Here is an 18,618-nt window from a genome sequence, read left to right on the forward strand (position 1 = left end):
CGCTGCGCGGCGCCGGCGTCTGACGTCAGATGCCGGCGCCGCGCAGCGCACACACAGTCAAAGGCCGGGGACGGTGGGGAGAGCTGCAGCGTACAGGGCCGGCTCCAGGTATGACTATGGCGGCGCCAGCGCGCGGCGCCCATTAAGGGTGGCGCCCTGCGCGGCCGCTCTAGTTGAACATGCCTGGAGCCGGCCCTGACGGTACAGTAGTCCATTGCTCTATCTCTGTGTCGTCAAGTATACTATCCATCCATATATGTGCTGCATTGTAGTTGTGCGCAGTATATAGTAGGAGGACAGTGCAGAATTTTGCTGACCACCAGTATATATATATAGCAGTACGGTACAGTAGTTTATTGCTCTACCTCTGTGTCGTCAAGTATACTATCCATCCATATCTGTGCTGCATTGTAGTTGTGCGCAGTATATAGTAGGAGGACAGTGCAAAATTTTGCTGACCACCAGTATATATATATATAGCAGTACGGTACAGTAGTTCATTGCTTTACCTCTGTGTCGTCAAGTATACTATCCATTCATATCTGTGCTGCATTAAGTTGTGCGCAGTATATAGTAGGAGGACAGTGCAGAATTTTGCTGACCACCAGTATATATATAGCAGTACGGTACAGTAGTCCATTGCTCTACCTCTGTGTCGTCAAGTATACTATCCATCCATATCTGTGTTGCATTGTAGTATATAGTAGGAGGACAGTGCAGAATTTTGCTGACCACCAGTATATATATATAGCAGTACGGTACAGTAGTCCATTGCTCTACCTCTGTGTCGTCAAGTATACTATCCATCCATATCTGTGCTGCATTATAGTTGTGCGCAGTATATAGTAGGAGGACAGTGCAGAATTTTGCTGACCACCAGTATATATATAGCAGTACGGTACAGTAGTCCATTGCTCTACCTCTGTGTCGTCAAGTATACTATCCATCCATATCTGTGCTGCATTGTAGTTGTGCGCAGTATATAGTAGGAGGACAGTGCAGAATTTTGCTGACCACCAGTATATATATAGCAGTACGGTACAGTAGTCCATTGCTCTACCTCTGTGTTGTCAAGTATACTATCCATCCATATCTATGCTGCATTGTAGTTGTGCGCAGTATATAGTAGGAGGACAGTGCAGAATTTTGCTGACCACCAGAATATATATAGCAGTACGGTACAGTAGTCCATTGCTCCACCTCTGTGTCGTCAAGTATACTATCCATCCATATCTGTGCTGCATTGTAGTTGTGTGCAGTATATAGTAGGAGGACAGTGCAGAATTTTGCTGACCACCAGTATATATATAGCAGTACGGTACAGTAGTCCATTGCTCTACCTCTGTGTCGTCAAGTATACTATCCATATCTGTGCTGCATTGTAGTTGTGCGCAGTATATAGTAGGAGGACAGTGCAGAATTTTGCTGACCACCAGTATATATATAGCAGTACGGTACAGTAGTCCGTTGCTCTACCTCTGTGTCGTCAAGTATACTATCCATATCTGTGTTGCATTGTAGTATATAGTAGGAGGACAGTGCAGAATTTTGCTGACCACCAGTATATATATAGCAGTACGGTACAGTAGTCCATTGCTCTTCCTCTGTGTCGTCAAGTATACTATCCATCCATATCTGTGCTGCATTGTAGTTGTGCGCAGTATATAGTAGGAGGACAGTGCAGAATTTTGCTGACCGGCGCGCGCACTCCAGAAAAAAAGAGTGTGGCCTCCTGGAAAAGTGGGCGTGGTCTCATATTATCACACTATAAATATATTTTCACACCCCCTCTACGCACACAATTAGCAGCCTTACACATAACAGCCACAGTAGTGTTCCTTACACACAATGTCTCCAGTATAGTGGCAGATACACATAATGTGCAGTGCCAGATAGACGTAATATGCCCCCCAGCAGTGCCAGCTACACATGACATGCCCCGCAGCTGTGTCAGCTACACATGACATGCCTCGCAGCCATGCCAGCTACACATGACATGCCCCCCAGCAGTGCCAGCTACACAAGACATGCCCCGCTGCCATGCCAGCTACACATGACATGCCCCGCAGCAGTGCCAGCTACACATGACATGCCCCGCAGCAGTGCCAGCTACACACAATATGCCCCCCAGCAGTGCCAGCTACACATGATAGTGCTCACTTTTTAGGGCAGGGTGCTGATCACAGGGAGGGCACATTTTTAAGCTAGAAGGGCGAAATTCTGTACATACTGTAATGCTTGGTGCTCATCTACCCATACGTAAGAGCATGGACAGTGCGCGCCTAAGGCGCGCAGCAAAAATTTAGGGCAGTTGCTTCGTGGGGAAGGTGCGTGGCCACATAATAGTGGCAATTCGTATTACACCACACAGTAGTGCAGCTAATATACATTGCACCAGGTAGAACCTCCTACACACATTGCGCCAGGCAGAGTACGTTAGACACATTGCGCCAGGCAGAGCACTGAGACACATTGCGCCAGGCAGAGCACTGAGATACATTGCACCAGGCAGAGCACGGAGACACATTGCGCCAGGCAGAGCACTGAGACACATTGCGCCAGGCAGAGCACTGAGACACATTGCGCCAGGCAGAGCACTGAGACACATTGCGCCAGGCAGAGCACTGAGACACATTGCGCCAGGCAGAGCACTGAGACACATTGCCTAGCTACAGACGCCTAGCGGGAACACTACATGATATGCTCCACAGCCGTGCCAGCTACACGTGACATGCCCCCCAGCCGTGCCAGCTACACGTGACATGCCCCCCAGCAGTGCCAGCAACACGTGACATGCCCCCCAGCAGTGCCAGATACACGTGACATGCCCCCCAGCAGTGCCAGATACACGTGACATGCCCTCCAGCAGTGCCAGATACACGTGACATGCCCCCCCAGCAGTGCCAGATACATAAATGCCCCTACAGTGCCAAATAAATGCCCCCACAGTGCCAGATAAATAAATGCCCCCACAGTGCCAGATAAATAAATGCCCCCACAGTGCCAGATACATAAATGCCCCTACAGTGCCAAATAAATGCCCCCACAGTGCCAGATAAATAAATGCCCCCACAGTGCCAGATACATAAATGCCCCCACAGTGCCAGATACATAAATGCCCCCACAGTGCCAGATACATAAATGCCCCACAGTGCCCGATACATAAATACCCCCACAGTGACAGATATGCCCCCACACAGTGCCAGTGCCCCCACAGTGCAGATATGACCCCACAGTGACAGATATGACCCCACAGTGACAGATATGCCCCCACACAGTGCCAGTGCCCCCACAGTGCAGATATGACCCCACAGTGACAGATATGCCCCCACACAGTGCCAGTGCCCCCACAGTGCAGATATGACCCCACACAGTGCAAGTGCCCCCACAGTGCAGATGACCCCACAGTGCAGATATGACCCCACAGTGACAGATATGCACCCACACAGTGCCAGTGCCCCCACAGTGCAGATATGACTCCACAGTGACAGATATGCACCCACACAGTGCCAGTGCCCCCACAGTGCAGATATGACCCCACACAGTGCCAGTGCCCCCACAGTGCAGATATGACCCCACACAGTGCCAGTGCCCCCACAGTGCAAATGACCCCACAGTGCAGATATGACCCCACAGTGACAGATATGCACCCACACAGTGCCAGTGCCCCCACAGTGCAGATATGACCCCACAGTGACAGATATGCACCCACACAGTGCCAGTGCCCCCCACACAGTGCCAGTGCCCCCACAGTGCAGATATGACCTCACAGTGACAGATATGACCCCCAGACAGTGCCAGTGCCCCCACAGTGCAGATGACCCCACAGTGCCAGATATGCCCCCACAGTGCAGATATGACCCCACAGTGACAGATATGCCCCCACACAGTGCCAGTGCCCCCACATTGACAGATATGCCCACACAGTGCAGATGATCCCACAGTGACAGATATGCCCCCACACTGTGCCCGATGATCCCCACAATACCTGCGGCGGCGCTGGGAGGGGAAGTGCTGCCGTCTGAGGGCACCGACTGTCTGTTAGTGTTCCCGGCCACTTGAGCGCTCTACATGCGCGCGGCGCCGGTGTCTGACGTCAGATGCCGGCGCCGCGCATCACACACACAGTCAAAGGCCGGGGACGGTGGGGAGAGCTGCAGCGTACAGGGCCGGCTCCAGGTATGACTATGGCGGCGCCAGCGCGCGGCGCCCATTAAGGGTGGCGCCCCGCGCGGCCGCTCTAGTCGAACATGCCTGGAGCCGGCCCTGACGGTACAGTAGTCCATTGCTCTATCTCTGTGTCGTCAAGTATACTATCCATCCATATATGTGCTGCATTGTAGTTGTGCGCAGTACATAGTAGGAGGACAGTGCAGAATTTTGCTGACCACCAGTATATATATATAGCAGTACGGTACAGTAGTCCATTGCTCTACCTCTGTGTCGTCAAGTATACTATCCATCCATATATGTGCTGCATTGTAGTTGTGCGCAGTATATAATAGGAGGACAGTGCAAAATGTTGCTGACCACCAGTATATATATATAGCAGTACGGTACAGTAGTTCATTGCTTTACCTCTGTGTCGTCAAGTATACTATCCATTCATATCTGTGCTGCATTAAGTTGTGCGCAGTATATAGTAGGAGGACAGTGCAGAATTTTGCTGACCACCAGTATATATATAGCAGTACGGTACAGTAGTCCATTGCTCTACCTCTGTGTCGTCAAGTATACTATCCATCCATATCTGTGTTGCATTGTAGTATATAGTAGGAGGACAGTGCAGAATTTTGCTGACCACCAGTATATATATATAGCAGTACGGTACAGTAGTCCATTGCTCTACCTCTGTGTCGTCAAGTATACTATCCATCCATATCTGTGCTGCATTATAGTTGTGCGCAGTATATAGTAGGAGTACAGTGCAGAATTTTGCTGACCACCAGTATATATATAGCAGTACGGTACAGTAGTCCATTGCTCTACCTCCGTGTCGTCAAGTATACTATCCATCCATATCTGTGCTGCATTGTAGTTGTGCGCAGTATATAGTAGGAGGACAGTGCAGAATTTTGCTGACCACCAGTATATATATAGCAGTACGGTACAGTAGTCCATTGCTCTACCTCTGTGTTGTCAAGTATACTATCCATCCATATCTATGCTGCATTGTAGTTGTGCGCAGTATATAGTAGGAGGACAGTGCAGAATTTTGCTGACCACCAGAATATATATAGCAGTACGGTACAGTAGTCCATTGCTCCACCTCTGTGTCGTCAAGTATACTATCCATCCATATCTGTGCTGCATTGTAGTTGTGTGCAGTATATAGTAGGAGGACAGTGCAGAATTTTGCTGACCACCAGTATATATATAGCAGTACGGTACAGTAGTCCATTGCTCTACCTCTGTGTCGTCAAGTATACTATCCATATCTGTGCTGCATTGTATTTGTGCGCAGTATATAGTAGGAGGACAGTGTAGAATTTTGCTGACCACCAGTATATATATAGCAGTACGGTACAGTAGTCCATTGCTCTACCTCTGTGTCGTCAAGTATACTATCCATATCTGTGTTGCATTGTAGTATATAGTAGGAGGACAGTGCAGAATTTTGCTGACCACCAGTATATATATAGCAGTACGGTACAGTAGTCCATTGCTCTTCCTCTGTGTCGTCAAGTATACTATCCATCCATATCTGTGCTGCACTGTAGTTGTGCGCAGTATATAGTAGGAGGACAGTGCAGAATTTTGCTGACCACCAGTATATATATATATAGCAGTACGGTACAGTAGTCCATTGTTCTACCTCTGTGTCATCAAGTATACTATCCATCCATATCTGTGCTGCATTGTAGTTGTGCGCAGTATATAGTAGGAGGACAGTGCAGAATTTTGCTGACCACCAGTATATATATAGCAGTACGGTACAGTAGTCCATTGCTCCACCTCTGTGTTGTCAAGTATACTATCCATCCATATCTGTGCTGCATTGTAGTTGTGCGCAGTATATAGTAGGAGGACAGTGCAGAATTTTGCTGACCACCAGTATATATATAGCAGTACGGTACAGTAGTCCATTGCTCCACCTCTGTGTCATCAAGTATACTATCCATCCATATCTGTGCTGCATTGTAGTTGTGCGCAGTATATAGTAGGAGGACAGTGCAGAATTTTGCTGACCACCAGTATATATATAGCAGTACGGTACAGTAGTCCATTGCTCTACCTCTGTGTCGTCAAGTATACTATCCATCCATATATGTGCTGCATTGTAGTTGTGCGCAGTATATAGTAGGATGACAGTGCAGAATTTTGCTGACCACCAGTATGTATATAGCAGTACGGTACAGTAGTCCATTGCTCTACCTCTGTGTCGTCAAGTATACTATCCATATCTGTGCTGCATTGTAGTTGTGCGCAGTATATAGTAGGAGGACATTGCAGAATTTTGCTGACCACCAGTATATATATATAGCAGTACGGTACAGTAGTCCATTGCTCCACCTCTGTGTCATCAAGTATACTATCCATCCATATCTGTGCTGCATTGTAGTTGTGTGCAGTATATAGTAGGAGGACAGTGCATAATTTTGCTGACCACCAGTATATATATAGCAGTACGGTACAGTAGTCCATTGCTCTACCTCTGTGTCGTCAAGTATACTATCCATCCATATCTGTGCTGCTTTGTTGTTGTGCGCTGTATTATAGTAGGAGGACAGTGCAGAATTTTGCTGACCACCAGTATATATATATAGCAGTACGGTACAGTAGTCTATTGCTCTACCTCTGTGTCGTCAAGTATACTATCCATATCTATGCTGCATTGTAGTTGTGTGCAGTATTATAGTAGGAGGACAGTGCAGAATTTTGCTGACCACTTTTTTTAAGTGCTGACTATTTTTTTAAGTGCCATCCTGTCTGACACTGCAGTGCCACTCCTAGATGGGCCAGGTGTTTGTATCGGCCACTTGGGTCGCTTAGCCATCCCGCCACCTTGGTGCACCTCTTTTTTTCTTTGCATCATGTGCTGTTTTGGGACTATTTTTTGAAGTGCCATCCTGTCTGACACTGCAGTGCCACTCCTAGATGGGCCAGGTGTTTGTGTCGGCCACTTGGGTCGCTTAGCTTAGCCATCCAGCGACCGTGGTGCACCTCTTTTTTTCTTTGCATCATGTGCTGTTTGGGGACTATTTTTTGAAGTGCCATCCTGTCTGACACTGCAGTGCCACTCCTAGATGGGCCAGGTGTTTGTGTCGGCCACTTGGGTCGCTTAGCTTAGCCATCCAGCGACCTTGGTGCACCTCTTTTCTTCTTTGCATCATGTGCTGTGTGGGGACTATTTTTTGAAGTGCCATCCTGTCTGACACTGCAGTGCCACTCCTAGATGGGCCAGGTGTTTGTGTCGGCCACTTGGGTCGCTTAGCTTAGCCATCCAGCGACCTCGGTGCAAAGTTTAGGACTAAAAATAATATTGTGAGGTATGAGGTGTTCAGCATAGACTGGAAATGAGTGGAAATTATGGTTATTGGGGTTAATAATACTATGGGATCAAAATGACCCCCAAATTATATGATTTAAGCTGTTTTTTTGAGGTTTTTTTGTAAAAAAAAAACACCGAATCCAAAACACACCCGAATCCGACAAAAATTTTTCAAGGAGGTTTTGCCAAAACGCGTCCGAATCCAAAACACGACCGCGGAACCGAATCCAAAACCAAAACACAGAACCCGAAAAATTTCCGGTGCACATCATCACTAATATATATATATATATATATATATATATATACATATACATATACATACATACATACATACATACACATACACATACACATACATATATAAATATATATATGTACATATATATACACATACTGAGGAGCATGTTACCACCTCATATATGTCACATATGGGGTCTACTCATCATCACTTAAATGTCACAATTTCTACACTCCCCAGAGGATGTAGAAATTGTGACATTCATCAAACCCCGGAAAAGCATGAAACTAGTTGCCATCCTGAGATGGCGAATAGCCCTCAAATCTGTGCACAAGCTGCCTTTTAAATGGCAGCAGCTGTCACGGACACACAAGTGCTGGCATGGGGGGAGCGGCCGTTGCCAGGACATGTACGTACATTGCTGGTAGAGGGGGGAGCGACTGCGGGCTGGACACATATGAGGGGGGGGGGGGGGTTCTGCGGCTTCAGAGCGAGGAAGTTATCAACCGAAATGTTGACTTTTCAAAAAGCCCAGTTTTTCAGAAGTGATAATTTTCTCATGGAAACATGATGAATCATACAAAATTTGGGAGACAATACAATGAGAATTGAAACCTACAAATTCTCATTGCACAATTTTTTTCATGATGAATATGCCCCTATGTAAACTGATCCTTAACATACAGGGGGGAATTCAAATGTTTGAAAAGTCGTCTGGGTGTCTGTTTTTTCCTGTCTATTAGATAGGAAAAAACAGACACCCAACTGACTTTTCAAACATTTGAATTTCCCCCATAGTGTCTTGCTAAAGTATTCACCCCCCTTGGCTTTTTACCTGTTTTGTAACATTACAACCTGTAATTTAAAAAAAAAAAAAAAATATCTGAATTTTATGTGATGGATATGCACAAAATAGACTAAGTTGGTGAAGTGAAATGAGAAAAATGTATATAAAAAAGATTTTTTATAAATAAAAATCTGAAAATTGGCATGTGCATATGTATTCACCCCCTTTGGTATGAAGCCCCTCAAAAGTTCTGGTGCATCCAATTACTTTCAGAAGTCACATAATAATTAGTGAAACCTGCCAAGAGAGGGCCGGCCACCAAAACTCACAGACCGGCCAATGCAGCACAGAGATCAATGGTAACCCTGAACGAGCTGCAGAGTTCCACAGCAGAGACTGGTGTATCTGCGCATGTGACCACAATAAGCCGTACACTCCATAGAGCTGGGCTTTATGGAAGAGTGGCCAGAAAAAAGCCATTTCTTAGTGTTAAAAATAAGAAGGCACGTTTTGAATTTGCCAAAAGGCATGTGGACGACTCCCCAAATGTATGGAGGAAGGTGCTATGGTCAGATGAGATTAAAATTTAACTTTTCGGCCACCAAGGAAAACGCTATGCCTGGCGCAAACCCAACACATCCCATCACCCCAAGAACACCATCCCCACAGAGAAACATGGTGGTGGCAGCATCATGCTGTGGGGATGTTTTTCAGCAGCAGGGACTGGGAAACTAACTCGAGTCAAGGGAAAGATGGATGGTGCTAAATACAGGGATATTCTTGAGCAAAACCTGTTTTAGTCTGCCTGTGATTTGAGACTGGAACGAAGGTTCACCTTCCAGCAGTGCAATGACCCGAAGCATACTGCTAAAGCAACACTCAAGTGGTTTAAGGGGAAACATTTAAATGTGTTGGAATGGCCGAGTCAAAGCCCAGATCTCAATCCAATTGAGAATCTGTGGACAGACTTGAAGGTTGCTGTTCACAAGCGGAAACCATCCAACATGAAGGAGATGGAGCAGTTTTGCCTTGAGGAATGGGCAAAAATCCCAGTGGCAAGATGTGGCAAGCTCCAAAGCGACTTGAAGCTGTAATTGCCGCAAAAGGTGGCTCTAGTAAGTACTGACTTTAGGGGGGTGAATAGTTATGCACGCTGAAGTTTTCTGTTATTTTGTCCTATTTGTTGTTTGCGTCACAATAAAAAAAAATTATCTTCAAAGTTACAGGCATGTTCTGTGAATGAAATGATGCAAACCTTCATACAATCCATTTTAATTTCACGTTGTGAGGCAACAAAACATGAAAAATACAAAGGACGGTGAATACTTTAGCAAGACACTGTATGTCGATTATGGAGGATTTATACTAAATGTGCTGTGTTAGTCATATGTATTAATCTGGCAGATAGTGCCTTTATTTCATGGTGAGAATGTGTTGACTTGTATGCAGTATAATTCCTGTTTCCGATCTTTGTCTATATGGTCTTTACATCCTTTACATTCTTTTTTATGTCACTGTATATAATTTGTGTCATGTCATCATGCCCTCAATGTTCAGATGTGGGTAATATGTCAGAGCGTTATAAATAAAATGCTAATTATATATTTTGTTTGCCACAGTGTAATACTACTGTCTCTTTACAGCTTTACAGGTATGATGATATGCATGCCGCAGACATAGGGGAACATATACTAAGCAGTGATAAGAGCAGAGAAGTGAGCCAGTGGAGAAGTTGCCCATGGCAACCAATCAGCACTGAAGTAACATCTATAATCTGCATACTATAAAATGATACAGAGCTGCTGATTGGTTGATGGGGCCACTCCTCCACTGGCTCACTTCTCCACTCTTATCACTGCTTAGTAAATGTCCTCCTTAGAATCATAGCTTTACCATAAAAACAAATATAGATAATGAAAAAGTCAGTATATATAGTTACACCAGTAAGATGAAGAAATGCATTTAGTAAAAGACCCCCAAATAATGTTTTCCACTTTAATTGTCTGTGTCAGTGGCAGATCAGTGCATTGCCAGGCCCATAGCAAAAGAGACCCAACAATGCTGCTCTAGTCTTCCAAGAGTTGGGACCACAATCTGCTCTGAGCACCGGTCAGATGGCGGCCCCTGTAGGAAATGGATGGAGCCTTCAGGTGCTTCCCATTGCCAGGCCCCCGAAGGCTCCATCCCTCCAGGCTCAGTAGAGTCTGCACCACCTGCTCCAACTGTAGTCCAACTACTGCGGGTTGTCTGTTTTCTAGAAATCAGCTTTTTGCCATATATTCCAGAACAACAAAAATAAATATCTCTGATGGTGATAGAAAGACATGGCTGAAAAGTATTTTCCAAAGCTGTGAAATTGTACGCCCCAAATCTCCTCACCTAGCTGCCATTTACACTGCAGAGCAGGGAGGAAAGTGGCGACTGTATGTGGGAAGTGGGGGGCAGCATTGAACAAACTTGTCCCCTTACCGCTAGGACCCCCTAAGACTGCATTCAGCTGACACAGACTTGTGATCCCCACTGCAGCTCCCACCTGCTCCCTAGAGTGCAGGTTCAGGGCTCTGACCGTGTTACCCCAGTCCCAGGCTGGCAGCAGCTGGCATGCCGATACCTCCTTGTGTTGGGGGGGTGTTGTGCAGGGAGCTCCAGATCCAGTGTCGGACTGGGGCATGAAAGGCTCACCGGGAAAATGCAGTGGTAGGGGAACAAGCTTAGAAGCCCCTTAAAAAATACATATAGTAAATAATGCTTGTGCATGCATGATAGCATTGCACGGTAGAATAACAGCAATGTACTGAAAATACACCATAGTCCTGTGCAGTATAATGTAGCATATGTATAATATATAATTCAAGTGTACAGTCTGGAACCTGATCCCAAGAGGAGGGGGTGGGCAAACTGGGGGTCTCCCCTATCCCCCTCCGGGCAGGGGCGCTTGGCCCGTGTGCAGCCTCCTCCGTTCGAGCCCCCTCCTCTCTTCCGGGAGCGCTGTCGAGTCTGAGCGCTAGAGGGCTCAGACTCTACTGCACATGTGCAGATCTCCGGGAAAATGGTATGGCGGACATTTTACCAGTGATTCCTCTACTGCGCATGCGCAGAACTCTGTGAAAATGGCTGCTGAGCCATTGAAACAGGGTTTTAACAGCACCAGGGATGTTGGCGCAGGACTCCAGAGGGGTGAGTATCAAAAAAATGGGTGCAGCATGTGCAGTGTGGGCCCCCCTGGACTCAGGGGCCCATGTGCACCGCACACACTGCACCCATTCTAGATATACGCCAATGCCTGTGGGCCAGTCCGACCCTGAATAGATCCCTGTACTGAGTGGGGAAGAAGCGCTGTGCAGGGAGCCAGGAGTGGGCAGTAGGCAGCATACAGTTAGGTACTTATGCTGTGCCAGGGGCAACTTTGTTGGGGACTCATCACTTTTTCAGCCTCTTGGCGGGGCTCTGCATGGTGCCAGTCGGCTCTGCTTCTGCACTTAGGAGGAGCCACCCAGCATAATCCAAGTGCTCTCGGTACTACCGCTGCAGCCACACTTGAGCGCTAACCTTCTTACCCCTCCCACCTGTCACAGTTTCACTTCACAGGAGTTTGTAGCCACCAGGGCAGACAGCAGGGACACCCTGCATCGAACTGCGGGAATGGAGCCTGATGTTCTGAGCTGTAATGTGTTCATCTGTGTGCTGGCCGCTGATGCGAAGAGCCGGATTTTTGTCTCACACAAGTTAGGGCTTACAAAAACCTCCTAAAACCCGTCTCTGCAAAAGGAGTGATCATTCTAGGAGGGATAATTGCGATAACATACCTCCCAACTGTCCCGCCCGTGGGTCACAGTGTCCCGCGGTGTGGTGGTGGTGGTTGTGTGTGTGGGGGGGGGGGGGGGCAGTTGGGAGGCTCCTGTCACTCGCTGTATCACTCCAGGATAAAATGCTATTTTTGTGAAGCAGCTTTTCGGGAAAGGGATATTTTTCCCCCTGCAGCTGGGCATCTTCACACTGCGCATGCCACCACTAGCGTCTGTACTCCCTGCCCCACCCGCCGATAGCCCCCCAGCTGTACCCATGAGACCACCCTCACCGTAATCTGTCACCCCTGCATGCCGATTCTTCCTCCCCCACAAGTCTTACCAGCCGTGATATGCAGCAAAACTCCACTACCTGCCCGCAGCGGCTGCGGTGCCATGCTTCAGGCGCCATGTACACGCCGGGGTGACAAGGTGCCACGCTCCAGGCACCATGTTGTCTTTACACGGTGGGAAGACCGAGTTACAACATAGGCTGCAGTGCTGAGGAAGGGAGGAGAGATGAGCTACAGTTCAGATGCAGGCGTTAGTAGGGAGACAGCAGGGAGGGATCTGTAAAGATCTGTTTCCTGCACAAGCTGCTGTGTTAAGAGCAGCTTGAGGACATTTGGGAAACTGAGGATGGCGAACAGTTTCACTTTCAAACTGCTGTTTCAGAGGGGCAGATGTATTAACCTGGAGAAGGCATAAGGAAGTGATAAACCAGTGATAAATGCAAAGTTATAAACACACCAGCCAATCAGCTCCCATATGTAAATTAACAGTTAGGAGGTGATTGGCTGGTGCATTATCACCTTGCACTTAACACTGCTTTATCACTTCCTTATGCCTTCTACATGTTAATACATCTATGCTAGAGTTTGATGAATGTCTCAATTTCTACATCCCTATTGTATAGTATGGGGAGTGTAGAAATTGTGACAAAGGATAATGAATATACCCCATACTGTACATACAAAATAATAGGGCAGATGTATTAACCTGGAGAAGGCATAAAGAAGTGATAAACCAGTCAGGGCCGGTTCTTGCCCTTGTGGCGCCCCGGGCAAAGTATAGGGGCGTGGCTTCAAATGGGGGCATGGTTAGTTACGCCCCCATTTGTGCCCCCTGTAGCGCCGCTGAAAGAAAATAAATATAAAAAAAGTATACTTACTATCCCCGTTCCTGATCCAGACCGCTGCAGACCTCCTCCGCCGGCGCCGCTCTTCTCCTCTCCTCTCCTCGATCTATGGGAGAGACGTTATTACGTCTCTCCCATAGAACAGCATAGACACTAGAGGTCCATTATGACCCCTAGTGTCTGTGCCACTATGCTGTGCGGTGCGCGATTACGTCATCGCGCACCGCACAACAAAGGTCCTCTCCATGAAGGGAAACTAGACGCTACGCGTCTGGTTCCCTTCAAAGCGGGGGGCACAGCGGGGCACTGCGGGGGGGCACAGTGGCGGATCTTGCCATGGTGCGGCGCCCTCCGGATGGCGCCTGCGCCCTCCGGAAGGCGGCGCCCCGGGCAAAAGTCCTGCTTGCCCGTGGCAAGATCCGCTACTGAAACCAGTGATATGTGGAAGGTGATAAAGGCACCAGCCAATCAGATCCTGACTGTTAATTTACATATTGGAGCTGATTGGCTGGTGCCTTTATCACCTTGCACATATCACTGGTTTATCACTTCCTTATGTCTTCTCCAGGTTAATACATCTGCCCCAAGGTATCAGGAGAAATAATGAAAATCAGCAACAAGTCATTACACATCTAGCCCAACCTCTAGGGATGCATTTAGAGAAAGAGGAATAGGGGAACATCTTGGATGATGCGATAGCTGTCCCTGGATGAGGTTTTTAATACATTCAAGTGGCAAAAAAAAATGTATTGTCGTGAATAGTGTTGACAAAAAATTCAAACTATCAGGTCTAAAATCTGATAATAATTGATACCCCAAATATGAAATCAATAATGTGTAGGCAATCAGTACAACAGACCGGTAGCAGAGCTGTGTGCAACAATATTAGCTATTAGTTTTTAACTACAAAGAAACATCATATTTTATTTGATGTGTTAATAATGTCTTCTCTCTATTCTTTCTTAGCCCTTATATGTATGCAAGTGGACAGAAGTGTTTCCTATCTAACCATCACATCACAACCATTGAAGCCAACTGTGGGTCAAACTGTGTTGCTGAATGTTAAGTATGGAGATGCAATCCGAGATATCAGCTGGTACAAAGGAGAGAGAAGAGAGCCATCAATGAATATTCTGAAATACACACCTAAACCCTATAACACTACGACTTATGGACCAATGTTTACTGGGAGAGAGAAAATCATGGATAATGGATCATTGCAGATATCAAACCTCACAACCTCCGATAGTGGAATCTACACTCTAGTGGTTACTACTGTAAAATCTATGATAACTGATAATATTCAGCTGACTGTGAAATGTAAGTAGAATAAAGTGTACTGTAAGTAAATATCTTCTTGCTAACAGGTTTGGGTATATTATGTGTTTTCAACATACAGCAGACTTTCTCTAATAAAATACACAGAGTAGATTGGTTAAATCCCACTGATAGGTCCAGGGATGTCACAAAAACTATGGGGTCTGTTTACTAAGCCTTGGAGAGAGTTAAAGTTGATGATGATGACAAAGTACCAGTCAGTTAGCTCCTGTCATTTTTCAAACCCAGCCTGTAACATGACAGTTAGGAGCTGATTGGCTGGTACTTGATCTCCATCTCTCTGTCTCCGAGGCTTAGTAAATAGACCCCACTGTCTCTGCTTTTTGACTTGTCTCAGATCAAGAGACTGTCCTAAAGATGAGGGAGGAGCTTCCGTTTTCTGCAGCAGAGTTGGGAGATAAAACTAATTTTTAGCATGTCTGCAAGAAATGTCAGGTTAGCACTGCACAATGTATTTTCCCATAATGCATACCTTCAACCATTACAATTTCAGCAGGCCAGTCCCTATTTGAGAGGACAGTGCCAATGTGATCGGCACATTTGTTCTAATTTGCAGGGAGTTGGAATGGATTTACTCTGCAACATTTAAAAGAGGCAGGTTCTTCCACTGGTGCTTTTTCTGCTCAGCACACCAACCAGGGGAAGGGATAGTTATGGTCATACCAACAATGACCTACTGTGACCATGCACCCTGCATGCCACGGCCACCCCATTCTGAATCTGCCAATGGTGGGAGGTATAATTCCTGTTCATGTTTAAAAATTACAAAGTTTAGGCTTTAGTGATCCTTTAACCACTTTGCTGCTGAAGCTCTTCTCAGTCTCACCCCTATGCTGAGCCTGTTTTTGTACTTTTGGGCTAGTCACATGCCAACATCAGCAATTTTTGAAAGCAGTACCCACACAAATTATACCTTGTTTTTTTTCATAGGACTTTTGAATTTTCAGACAGTGCTGTTATGTATTATGTACAGGAGGTCCAGCAAAGGGAGAGATCTTCCCACCATCCCTGATATCAACGGTGTATATATAATGGATGCAAAGTTTGCAGTGCACACAGCCTCCTGAGTCAGTGGGGGCCCATACGGAAATCCCTGCCCTCATTACAGATTCTAACCTTGTGTCCGCCATTGCTGCTACCACCACTATTCTGTAGTGTAGGGGATTACTGTCTGGTGATCACACTGATCAAAAGACAATATTTATTATTACACTGATCGCAAGACAATAATTACTAAAGGTACACATCATTTCAAGGAGCTTTTTGTGTGTTGCTGTAACATACAGCTATGTATGTAATCAAATAAATTATAGCTCACGTGAAGTGTCACATGAGGGACTACAAGCATTTGTTACTATTTACAGAATGTTACTGGCCGCCAGGGGTCACACCGGATTTCTGCACTCAATCTAGCTGGCACAGAGGTTCAAAACAAACCTCAAAGCTGGTCTCCAACTTCCATACGCACTTAATCCTGCCATGATTTATTGTATTTAGAGCATGTAACCCAAAATACTTTACCTACTGGCATAAACTATGTCAGTTGGAGCAAGATGATGCTGTGGGCAGCTTCTTCAACAAAAACGTTGTACAACTTTATATATGTGAACTGCTTCCATATTTTACTTTTTGGTACATCTTTAATCACAGCCATAGAAAATCTTTTGTGTCTATTTAACAAAAAATACATTCTTGTGTACGGCTCACATCAACCTTATTGCCTCTCATCAGTAAAACAAAGATAAAGCAACTTATATAACTTTAACTATGGTAAATATCTTGTGCACAACGTGTGAGTGGTTGCAGTGCAGAGTAATGTACTAAGGGCCTAATTCAAGGTTGATTGCAAAAGCAAAATCTTCCTCTAATGGGCAAGACCATGTGCACTGCAGGGGGGGGGGGGGGGAGATATAACATGTGCAGAGAGAGTTAGATTTGGGTGGGTTATATTGTTTCTGTGCAGGGTAAATACTGGCTGCTTTATTTTTACACTGCAATGTAGATTTTAGTTTGTACACACTGCACCCAAATCTAATCTCTCTGCACATGTTATATCTGCCCCACCTGCAGTGCACATGGTTTTGCTCATTAAAGGAAATTTTTGCTTTTGCAATCAACCTTGAATTAGGCCCAATATGTTTATGCCACATTGGTGTCATCCAGACCTGTATTACTGTATAAGGTGCTCCCACATTTCAGTGTTCACCAAAATAACCTTTGCTTCAAGTTATGTTAGAAAGCAGCATTTTCTGTGCACAACAGTACCTCTGACATTAGTAACCTTCTAGTAAAAACCACAGATTACATACCCCTGAATTGCTGTTATCCTTGCACTGAAATACATTCACCACGTCAATAAATGATTAATGAACATGGCATCTGTATACTTTCCTAATTGTGATGTTTCAAATATTTCATCAGCTCCTGTATATTGTGTAAAATCATAATTTATTGCCGTTACCAGTAGGCATCTTTCGCAACTGTTTTAGGAAGTATTGCAGTACTACTCGTTATGAGGGTTTTCCTGACTGGTTGCCATTGACACAATAAACAAAACATGTCTTCAATAAGTAAAACATTCCTAAAAGTTAAGTAAGTCAATAAATAAATAAATATATATATAAGTAAAATCAAAAATAAAGTTAATGAAGGCAGAATAGAGGAAAAGAGTCAGTGGCAAACGCAGGATTTCTAGAGGGGGGTTTGCAAATGCAATCCACAGTCTCCCTCTCTGTGGAACATGTAATACAGTATTAATATTTAATACTATAGATGATCTATAGCATGGGTCTTCAACCTGCGACCCTCCAGCTGCTGTGGAACTACATATCCCAGCATGCCCTGCCTCAGTTTTAGCATACCTTAATAGCAAAACTGTGGCAGGGCATGCTGGGATGTGTAGTTTCACAGCAGCTGGAGGGCCACAGGATGAAGACCCATGATCTATAGTATAGGCTGCATTAAACATATTAACTAATATAAATAAGTGGTCAGGAGAAGGTTAAACCTACTATAATAAGTAAATACACAAACATAATAGAACCAGTACTGCACTTTCTAAGCACACATTCTCCCACCTCATGGTAAGGCTCCTGTCTCTTCTTCCTGGTAGCTACTCTCTGGTCCAGTGTACTGAATGAGTACTCAGAACTACACACAGCAAACTTGGCAGAAGAAGCTGCAACCACTGGGCATGTGCTGCAGCTCTGTTCTATCCCTTAAACTGCATGCTGTGGTGGCAGCTCTAGTAATCGTATGATATACCATTGCTATTGTTGTCACAATTTGTGCCACTTGCCAAGAGTGACTGCCTCTTATAAAAACAAACAAAAAAACCCTCACTAATGTATAACGCTCGCTAACAGAACATTTGTATCACAGCAGTACAGACTTTAGTAGCACTATAATTTGTACCCCTTTCACATGTACAGCCTTAATACCTGTGTTTTTTCTGGTGCACGTGCACAGACCTTGGCTATGTGTGAACAGAAATAACCCAGGTCGGAGCCCATATCTCTGACCCTGCTCAGGTCCAGCGTTAATCCCAGGTTTGCCCTGTAGTGTCCACGGCATAACCTGAGTGATATTGACCCGGACCATGCCTAAAAGGTGCGAATTGGAGGGCACAGTGTCATTTGTAGATTACATCATCTCCAAGCGTCAACTGCCCGACGGAAGACCCGAGGCTGGTGTGAACGACGACGATCCGGGAATATCCCGGGTCCAACCGCCATGTGTAAAAGATGGTTTGCAGCTTAGACCCAGGTTGATACAGGTGAATAGACCTGGGTCGGAGCTGTGAAATTCCTGGCTCTTATGTGTGAGAGGGGTATTACC

The 18,618-nt window shown here is 45.7% G+C and overlaps 1 protein-coding gene across 2 annotated transcripts in view; it reads left to right on the forward strand.

The window, feature by feature from the left end:
* Positions 1-18,618, forward strand: part of LOC134915769 (carcinoembryonic antigen-related cell adhesion molecule 3-like) — a 93,031-nt gene that overhangs the window by 3,959 nt on the left and 70,454 nt on the right. For both annotated transcript variants that reach the window (XR_010177398.1, XM_063920152.1), the window contains exon 2: positions 14,410-14,763. Coding sequence is in view for 1 of the 2 variants with exons in the window: in XM_063920152.1 (XP_063776222.1) it covers positions 14,410-14,763 (354 nt within the window). In the remaining variant the exon portion in view is untranslated. The remainder of the gene's footprint in view (positions 1-14,409; positions 14,764-18,618) is intronic.

This window comes from Pseudophryne corroboree, chromosome 1 (assembly GCF_028390025.1).
Source record: "Pseudophryne corroboree isolate aPseCor3 chromosome 1, aPseCor3.hap2, whole genome shotgun sequence".
Taxonomy (NCBI): domain Eukaryota; kingdom Metazoa; phylum Chordata; class Amphibia; order Anura; family Myobatrachidae; genus Pseudophryne; species Pseudophryne corroboree.